The sequence below is a fragment of the Ciconia boyciana genome, chromosome 31 (genome assembly GCF_034638445.1).
Source record: "Ciconia boyciana chromosome 31, ASM3463844v1, whole genome shotgun sequence".
NCBI lineage: Eukaryota > Metazoa > Chordata > Aves > Ciconiiformes > Ciconiidae > Ciconia > Ciconia boyciana.
In genome coordinates, this window is record NC_132964.1 from 1241733 (window position 1) to 1251619 (window position 9887).

At 65.8% G+C, this 9887-nt stretch overlaps 1 protein-coding gene across 1 annotated transcript; it reads right to left on the bottom strand.

Annotated features, from left to right (window-relative positions):
* Positions 1-505: 505 nt before the first annotated feature.
* On the bottom strand, positions 506-9837 carry CYP4F22 (cytochrome P450 family 4 subfamily F member 22). The gene is made up of 12 exons (XM_072848374.1): positions 9652-9837; positions 7988-8132; positions 5384-5437; positions 5173-5300; positions 3960-4087; positions 2294-2561; positions 1682-1748; positions 1478-1607; positions 1272-1405; positions 1119-1183; positions 920-1002; positions 506-683 (listed from the first exon to the last, which is right to left on the bottom strand). Exons 1-12 carry the CDS (start codon positions 9835-9837, stop codon positions 506-508), a joined length of 1566 nt encoding a protein of 521 aa, XP_072704475.1.
* Between the last annotated feature and the right edge of the window lie 50 nt (positions 9838-9887).

Here is a 9887-nt window from a genome sequence, read left to right on the forward strand (position 1 = left end):
GTGACATGTGGCCCAGGGGGACAAGTCCATGCCAGGACGGTGACATGTGGCATGGGGGGACACTTCCATGGGTGGTGACATGTGGCATGGGGGGGACACATCCGTGTCAGGACGGTGACTTTTGGCATGGAGGGACATGTCCATGCCAGGATGGTGACATGTGGCCCAGGAGGACACATCCAAGCCAGGATGGTGACATGTAGCACAGCGGGGACACTTCCATATCAGGACAGTGACATGTGGCACGGGGGGACACTTCCATGCCAGGATGGTGATGTGGCACGGAGGGACACGGCCATGCTAGGATGGTGACGTGTGGCCCAGGGGACATGTCCATGCCAGGAGGTGGCACGTGATCAAGGAGGACACATCCCTGCCAGCCCCCCCCCCCCGTCCCCCGCCGCACCGCCACGACGCCGTCCCCTCTGTGCCACCGTTTATTGACCGCTCCTCCCTCGTGTGGGACGTACGCCACGTGGGGTGTCCCCCGGTGTCCCTGTGTCACTCAGGCCACCTCCGGCAGCGGCTCCAGCAGCAGCCAGAGCCCGTCCTCGGCGCGGAGGATGAGCTCGGGCTTGCGGCGCGGTGGCCGCTCCGCGTCCAACCGGATGGTGAAGCGTGCCACCGTCAACGCTGCCACCACCTTCAGCTCGGCCATGGCGAAGCTCTGCCCGATGCAGTTCCTGCCACCGTGTCCCCCTCTGTCACCTCCACAGGGGGGGACGCAGGGGACAGCAAGACCCCCACCCCCTCAGCTGGGATGGGTGGTGGAGCAGATGGTGGAACCTCCCCAAAACGTAGGGACGGCGTTGTCCCCATGATGCCCAGATGTCACGGCTGGGGGACAACCACCTCACCTTGAACCCACCCAAGCTGGGGGGTGACACCTGGGGACACCTGTGTCCCCACCGTGGCTTACCTGGGACCGGCAGAGAAGGGGATGAAGGCCAACGGGGACCGTCCCTGGCTGTTCTCCGGGCTGAACCTCAGTGGGTTGTAGACCTGGGTTGACATGGACACTGTCACGCTGTGGGGACGTGGTTGTCCCTGCCCATGGTGACATCCTGCTGTCCCATGGTCATGTCAGGGTGGATGCCACCAGGGCCGAGTGGCTTTACCTGGGGGTCAGGCCAGATGTCTGGGTTGTGGTGGGTTCCATAGATGCTCATCAGGCAGATGATCCCTGGTGGGATGGAAACGGCCACCTTAGGGACAGGGGACAAGGAGGGACGGTGACACTGGGGACACCTTGCACCCCAGGAGAGCCATACCCTTGGGGATGACGCGTCCGTCACGCAAGGCGATGTCCTCGGTGCAGCGCCGGGACACGGCGGTGACGGGGGGATGCAGGCGAAGGCTCTCCTTGATGCACATGGTGGTGAAGGGCAGGTGGGACAGGTCCTCCCTGGGGGCGAGAGATGGTGACACCAGCGTCCCCGAGCCGGGTGGCCGGGGGATGACGTCGGGGACCTCTCACCATTCGATCTCCTCCACGTCCCTGCCCTTGAGGAGCTCGTGGACCTCCTGGCGGCACCGCTCCTGGTAGTGGGGGTGGCGGGCCAGGTTGTAGAGCAGCCATGCCAAGCCGCTGGCCGTCGTGTCGTGGCCTGCAGGGACAAGGGGTGAGTGAGGGGACATGTGAGTCCCCCCTCTCTGGTGGCACCTGGTGGCTTCCCCTCACCCTCGAACATGAAGGTGTCAGCCTCGGCCGAGATGTCCTCATCCGACAGGGTGTTGCCGTCCTCGTCCTGCAAGGGTGAGCGTGGCAGCCAAAGGCCCCCCCCGTGGCCACCACCCTATGGCCAGCCCTCTCCATGGCCACCACCGTCCCCTTGATGGCCACCATCCCCTTATGGCCACCAACCTATGGCCAACCTTCTCCATGGCCACCACCATCCCCTTGGCCACCACCATGCCGCTATAGCCACCACCCTACAGCCAACCTTCCCCATGGCCACCACCATCCCCTTGACCACCACCATGCTGCTATGGCCACCACCCTACGGCCAACCTTTCCCCATGGCCACCACCATGCCACTATGGCCACCACCATCCCCTTATGGCCACTACCAAGCCACTATGGCCACCACCCTACGGCCAACCTTCTCCATGGCTGCCACCATCCCCTTGGCCACCACCATGCTCCTGGGCCACCACCATGCCGCTATGGCCACCACCCTACGGCCAACCTTCCCCATAGCCACCACCATCCCCTTGGCCACCACCATGCCTCTTCGGCCACCACCCTATGGCCAACCATGCCCACGGCCACACCATCTCACCCCAGCACTACCTTAGCGAGCAGGAGAAGGTCAATGAAGTCCATGCTCCGTCCCTGGTGGCTCTCCAGCCAGGCCTGGTGGCCGAGGCGGTGGAGGGCCTGGCGCCGGCGCTGCACCACGTCGGCCGTGAAGCTGTGTACGGTGGCGCAGGCTTGGGCGAAGCGGCGCCCGTCGGCCGAGAGGCGGTAGAGCCACGTTGGGTGATGGAGCGGGCGGTGATGACGTCTCACCACCAAGGTGCTCAGCTCCAGGATGGCTTTGATGTACTCGCTAGGCTGCCTATGGGGCACCGGGGACCTCTGGGGACAGCCACCGCGGGCCACCGGGGATGGCCACCCCTCTGGCCATGGTGAGCTTCGGCGGGGACGTGGGGTGGCAGCGGGACCCCGTGAGGGCATGTGGGGCCAGGCTGGGGTGACACCAGGGTGGGGACTCCCTGGGGGGGGACACCCTGATGGGATGGCGAAGCTGGGATAAGGGGGGACCCCAGGAGGGACAAAGTTGGGATGGGGAAACCCTTGGCCACCACCATGCCACTATGGCCACCTCCACCCCCTTGGGCCACCACCATGCTTCTATGGCCACCATCCTACAGCCAACCTTCTCCATGGCCACCACCATCCCCTTGGCCACCACCATGCCGCTATGGCCACCATCCTACAGCCAACCTTCTCCATGGCCACCACCATCCCCTTGGCCACCACCATGCCACTATGGCCACCCTCCTACAGCCAACCTTCTCCATGGCCACCACTATCCCCTTGGCCACCACCATGCCGCTATGGCCACCATCCTACAGCCAACCTTCTCCATGGCCACCACCATCCCCTTGACCACCACCATGCTGCTATGGCCACCACCCTACAGCCAACCTTTCCCCATGGCCACCACCACCCCCTTGGGCCGCCACCAGGCCCCTATGGCCACCACCCTACAGCCAACCTTCCCCATGGCCACCACCATCCCCTTGACCACCACCATGCTGCTATGGCCACCACCATCCCCTTGGCCACCACCAGGCCACTATGGCCACCACCCTACGGCCAACCTTCCCCATGGCCACCACCATCCCCTTGACCACCACCATGCTGCTGTGGCCAGCACCATCCCCTTGACCACCACCATGCTGCTGTGGCCACCACCCTACGGCCAACCTTTCCCCATGGCCACCACCATCCCCTTGACCACCACCATGCTGCTATGGCCACCACCATCCCCTTGGCCACCACCAGGCCACTATGGCCACCACCCTACGGCCAACCTTCCCCATGGCCACCACCATCCCCTTGACCACCACGATGCTGCTATGGCCACCACCATCCCCTTGACCACCACCATGCTGCTGTGGCCAGCACCCTACGGCCAACCTTTCCCCATGGCCACCACCATCCCCTTGACCACCACCATGCTGCTGTGGCCACCACCATCCCCTTGGCCACCACCACGGGTTTGGGGGGCACCCAACCAAAGTTGGGATGGTGCGGACCTTGACGGGCGCAAAGCCCGGGGTGGGGGGGGAGACCCCAGTTGGGGACCAAACCAGGGCAGGGAGGACCCCAGCAGGGGCCAGAGCCGGGGTAAAGCGGGTGGGGGCGGGGGTGCCTTGTGGGGGTGACCCCGGGAAGGGGGGACGGGGACGGCGCTGGGGACCCTGGCAGGGGACAGGGTGACACTCACTGCTGGCAGCGGCTGTCGTGGCTGAAGATGCATTTCTGGAGGGTGTCCAGGGCGAGGAGGCTGAGCTGCTCCAGCACCTCCAGCCCCACCCGGCCCCCCGCTGCCTGCGCCGCTGCCCGCCACTTGGCCTGCAGGCAGGGGTGGGGGCTGGGTGCGGGGCTGGGTGCAGGGTGGGGGCTGGGTGCAGGACGAGGTCTGGGTGCAGGTTGGGATTTGGGTGCAGGACGGGGATCTGGGTGCAGGGCAGGATCTGGGAATGGGTCTGGGTGCAGGGAGCGGGTGCAGGACGGGGGTCTGGGTGCAGGCGATGGGTGCAGGGTGGGGTCTGGGTGCAGGTTGGGATTTGGGTGCAGGCTGGGGTCTGGGTGCAGGCAGTGGGTAGGGTTTGGGGTCTGGGTGCAGGACAGGATCTGGGAATGGGTTTGGGTGCAGGGAGTGGGTGCAGGACGGGGGTCTGGGTGCAGGCGATGGGTGCAGGGTGGGGTCTGGGTGCAGGGTGGGATTTGGGTGCAGGGTGGGGTCTGGGTGCAGGGCAGGATCTGGGGATGGGTTTGGGTGCAGGCAGCGGGTGCAGGGTGGGGTCTGGGTGCGGGCAGTGGGTAGGGGTTGGGGTCTGGGTGCAGATTGGGGTCTGGGTGCAGGCGATGGGTGCAGGGTGGGGTCTGGGTGCAGGATGGGGATCTGGGTGCAGGACAGGATCTGGGAATGGGTTTGGGTGCAGGCAGTGGGTAGGGGTTGGGGTCTGGGTGCAGGACAGGATCTGGGGATGGGTCTGGGTGCAGGCAGTGGGTAGGGTTTGGGGTCTGGGTGCAGGCAGCAGGTGCAGGCAGCGGGTGCAGGCTGGGGTCTGGGTGCAGGGCAGGATCTGGGGACAGGGCTGGGTGCAGGCCATGGGTGCAGGTTGGGGTCCGGCTGCAGGTCTGGGTGCAGGCAGCGGGTGCAGGCAGCGGGTGCAGGCTGGGGTCTGGCTGCAGGCAGCGGGTGCAGGACAGGGGTCTGGGTGCAGGGCAGGATCTGGGTGCAGGTCTGGGTGCAGGCAGTGGGTGCAGGCAGTGGGTGCAGGTTGGGGTCTGGGTGCAGGCAGCAGGTGCAGACAGCGGGTGCAGGCTGGGTCTGGGTGCAGGTCTGGGTGCAGGCAGCGGGTGCAGGTTGGGGTCTGGCTGCAGGCAGCGGGTGCAGCGCAGGGCTCGGGGTGCAGGCAGCGGGTGCTCACATGCAGGATGTGGGTGCTCTGGTTGAAGACGCCCACGTAGGACTTGAGGACGTCCCCGTGGAAGGCGGGGGTCAGCAGGCGCCGGTGCCGAGCCCACTTCTGCCCGCCGCTCAGCAGCAGCCCGTCCCCTGCGGTCGGACACCCGGCTCCATCCGTGGGGCACCCATGGGTGCTGCCCCACCCGTCCCGCCATCCCCGAGCACCCACTCACCCAGCCAAGGCTTGAGGAAGCCATAGAAGAGCTGGTCCTTGGGGGCGATGAAGGCTACGAGAGAGGGGAGCGGGGCTTGGTGATGGGTGCCACCAGGGTGCCATCAGGTGCCCTCAGGGGCTTGTAAGGAGGGTGGGGTCCCTAGGGAGAGGGGACCCCCCGTCTGCACCCATAACCACCACAGGGTGGGGGTTTGGGTACAACCAGGCCACTGGGCTGACCATGGTGACACCTTTGGGTGGCCCTGAGGACCCTCAGGGAGAGGTTGGTGGCCACCATGGCATGGGCATTTGGGCTGGCCATGGGTCACACCTTTAGGTGGCCCCAGGGACCCTCAAGGACAGGTTGGTGGCCACCACTGGGTAGATATTTGAGCACTCACTGGACTGGCCATGGGTCACACCTTTGGGTGGCCCCAGGGACCCTCAGGGAGAGGTTGGTGGCCACTATGGCACGGGCATTTGGGCTGGCCATGGGTCACATCTTTGGGTGGCCCTGGAGACCCTCAAGGACAGGTTGGTGGCCACCACTGGGTAGATATTTGAGCACTCACTGGGCTGGCCATAGGTGACACCTCTGAGTGGCCCTGGGGACCCTCAGGGAGAGGCTGGTGGCTACCATGGCATGGGCATTTGGGCTGGCCATGGGTCACATCTTTGGGTGGCCCTGGAGACCCTCAAGGACAGGTTGGTGGCCACCACTGGGTAGATATTTGAGCACTCACTGGACTGGCCATGGGTCACACCTTTGGGTGGCCCCAGGGACCCTCAGGGAGAGGTTGGTGGCCACTATGGCACGGGCATTTGGGCTGGCCATGGGTCACATCTTTGGGTGGCCCTGGGGACCCTCAAGGACAGGTTGGTGGCCACCACTGGGTAGATATTTGAGCACTCACTGGGCTGGCCATAGGTGACACCTCTGAGTGGCCCTGGGGACCCTCAGGGAGAGGCTGGTGGCTACCATGGCATGGGCATTTGGGCTGGCCATGGGTCACATCTTTGGGTGGCCCTGGAGACCCTCAAGGACAGGTTGGTGGCCACCACTGGGTAGATATTTGGGCACTCACTGGGCTGGCCATGGGTCACACCTTTGGGTGGCCCCAAGGACCCTCAGGGAGAGGTTGGTGGCCACTATGGCACGGGCATTTGGGCTGGCCATGGGTCACATCTTTGGGTGGCCCTGGAGACCCTCAAGGACAGGTTGGTGGCCACCACTGGGTAGATATTTGAGCACTCACTGGACTGGCCATGGGTCACACCTTTGGGTGGCCCCAGGGACCCTCAGGGAGAGGTTGGTGGCCACTATGGCACGGGCATTTGGGCTGGCCATGGGTCACATCTTTGGGTGGCCCTGGGGACCCTCAAGGACAGGTTGGTGGCCACCACTGGGTAGATATTTGAGCACTCACTGGGCTGGCCATAGGTGACACCTCTGAGTGGCCCTGGGGACCCTCAGGGAGAGGCTGGTGGCTACCATGGCATGGGCATTTGGGCTGGCCATGGGTCACATCTTTGGGTGGCCCTGGAGACCCTCAAGGACAGGTTGGTGGCCACCACTGGGTAGATATTTGGGCACTCACTGGGCTGGCCATGGGTCACACCTTTGGGTGGCCCCAAGGACCCTCAGGGAGAGGTTGGTGGCCACTATGGCACGGGCATTTGGGCTGGCCATGGGTCACATCTTTGGGTGGCCCTGGAGACCCTCAAGGACAGGTTGGTGGCCACCACTGGGTAGATATTTGAGCACTCACTGGGCTGGCCATAGGTGACACCTCTGAGTGGCCCTGGGGACCCTCAGGGAGAGGCTGGTGGCTACCATGGCATGGGCATTTGGGCTGGCCATGGGTCACATCTTTGGGTGGCCCTGGAGACCCTCAAGGACAGGTTGGTGGCCACCACTGGGTAGATATTTGGGCACTCACTGGGCTGGCCATGGGTCACACCTTTGGGTGGCCCCAAGGACCCTCAGGGAGAGGTTGGTGGCCACTATGGCACGGGCATTTGGGCTGGCCATGGGTCACATCTTTGGGTGGCCCTGGAGACCCTCAAGGACAGGTTGGTGGCCACCACTGGGTAGATATTTGAGCACTCACTGGGCTGGCCATAGGTGACACCTCTGAGTGGCCCTGGGGACCCTCAGGGAGAGGCTGGTGGCTACCATGGCATGGGCATTTGGGCTGGCCATGGGTCACATCTTTGGGTGGCCCTGGAGACCCTCAAGGACAGGTTGGTGGCCACCACTGGGTAGATATTTGGGCACTCACTGGGCTGGCCATGGGTCACACCTTTGGGTGGCCCCAGGGACCCTCAGGGAGAGGTTGGTGGCCACTATGGCACGGGCATTTGGGCTGGCCATGGGTCACATCTTTGGGTGGCCCTGGAGACCCTCAAGGACAGGTTGGTGGCCACCACTGGGTAGATATTTGGGCACTCAGTGGGCTGGCCAAGTGTCACCTCTGGGTGGCTCTGGAGACCCTTGGGGTTGGGTTGGTGACCACCAAACGATGGGTGCCTGGGCAGAGCCGTGTCACCGGGCCAGACATGGTGACACCTCTGGGTGACCCTGGGGACCCTCAGGGCTGGGTTGGTGGCCTTCGTGTCCTACCTGAGGCCAAGAGCACGGGGCGCAGGGTGTCGGGGTGGAAGAGGCGTAGGACGGGCATCCATGGTGACACCCACCAGAGGCAGCCGTGCCGGTACTGTGCCACCAACGCGTCCACCTGCTGCAGACCCTCCTCCGTGCTCTTCCCCTGCGCCGCGGGCCACCGCCGGGCTCAGTGACGGCCTTGGGGACATCCTTGTCCCCAAGGTCATGGCCAGCCTTGGGGACACGCTTGACCCCAGCTCGTAGCCAGCCTTGGGGATGGTCTCAGCTTGGGGTCACAGATGGACTTGGGGACGCTCAGAGCTCACGTGCCACCACCCTGTCCCTGCTACCCCACCCCAGGTGCCACCACCCTGTCCCTGCCACCCACCCCAGGTGCCACCACCCTGTCCCTGCTACCCCACCCCAGGTGCCACCACCCTGTCCCCACTCTCTCCCATCCTGGGTGCCACCACCCTGTCCCTGCCACCCACCCCAGGTGCCACCACTCTGTCCCTGTCACCCACCCCAGGTGCCACCACCCTGTCCCCACTCTCTCCCATCCTGGGTGCCACCACCCTGTCCCTGCCATCCCCCCAAGGCACCACCACCCTGTGCCTGCCACCCCCCCAGCTGCCACCACCCTGTCCCCATCCAGCTGCCACCACCCTGTCCCCACTGTCCGCCATCGTAGGTGCCACCACCCTGTCCCCACTGTCCGCCATCCTAGGTGCCACCACCCTGTCCCTGTCCCCCCCCCAAGGCACCGCCACCCTGTCCCTGCCACCCCCCCAGCTGCCACCACCCTGTCCCCACTGTCCCCCATCCTAGGTGCCACCACCCTGTCCCCACTGTCCCCCATCCTAGGTGCCACCACCCTGTCCCTGCCATCCCCCTAGGTGCCACCACCCTGTCCCTGTCACCTCCCCAAGGCACCACCACCCTGTCCCTGCCACCCCCAGCTGCCACCACCCTGTCCCCATCCAGCTGCCACCACCCTGTCCCCACTGTCCCCCCCAGGTGCCACCACCCTGTCCCTGCCACCCCCCAGCTGCCACCACCCTGTCCCCACTGTCCCCCCAGGTGCCACCACCCTGTCCCCACTGTCCCCCCAAGTGCCACCACCCTGTCCCTGCCACCCCCCAGCTGCCACCACCCTGTCCCCACTGTCCCCCCAGGTGCCACCACCCTGTCCCCACTGTCCCCCAAGTGCCACCACCCTGTCCCTGCCACCCCCCAGCTGCCACCACCCTGTCCCCACTGTCCCCCCAAGTGCCACCACCCTGTCCCTGCCACCCCCAGCTGCCACCACCCTGTCCCCACTGTCCCCCCAAGTGCCACCACCCTGTCCCTGCCACCCCCAGCTGCCACCACCCTGTCCCCACTGTCCCCCCAGGTGCCACCACCCTGTCCCCACTGTCCCCCCAAGTGCCACCACCCTGTCCCTGCCACCCCCAGCTGCCACCACCCTGTCCCCACTGTCCCCCCCAAGTGCCACCACCCTGTCCCTGCCACCCCCCAGCTGCCACCACCCTGTCCCCACTGTCCCCCCAAGTGCCACCACCCTGTCCCTGCCACCCCCCAGCTGCCACCACCCTGTCCCCACTGTCCCCCCAGCTGCCACCACCCTGTCCCCACTGTCCCCCCCAGGTGCCACCACCCTGTCCCCTCTGCCGTCCCCTCACCAAGCCGGTGTGACCCAGCAGCCAGTTGCGCCACGGCGGCCGGGGGAAGCGACGCAGTCGGTGGCAGGTGGCCCGGAAGCGGGTGACAGTGACCACGGCGTCCCAAAGCCACCCCAGCAGCAGGGCCAGGAGCAGGGTGCCGATGGCCACCACACCCAGGGGACCCAGCGCCCAGGCCACCGCCATGGCACCCGCTCCCTGGGGACAGGGCAAAGGTCGGATGCGGGTGGGTGGGC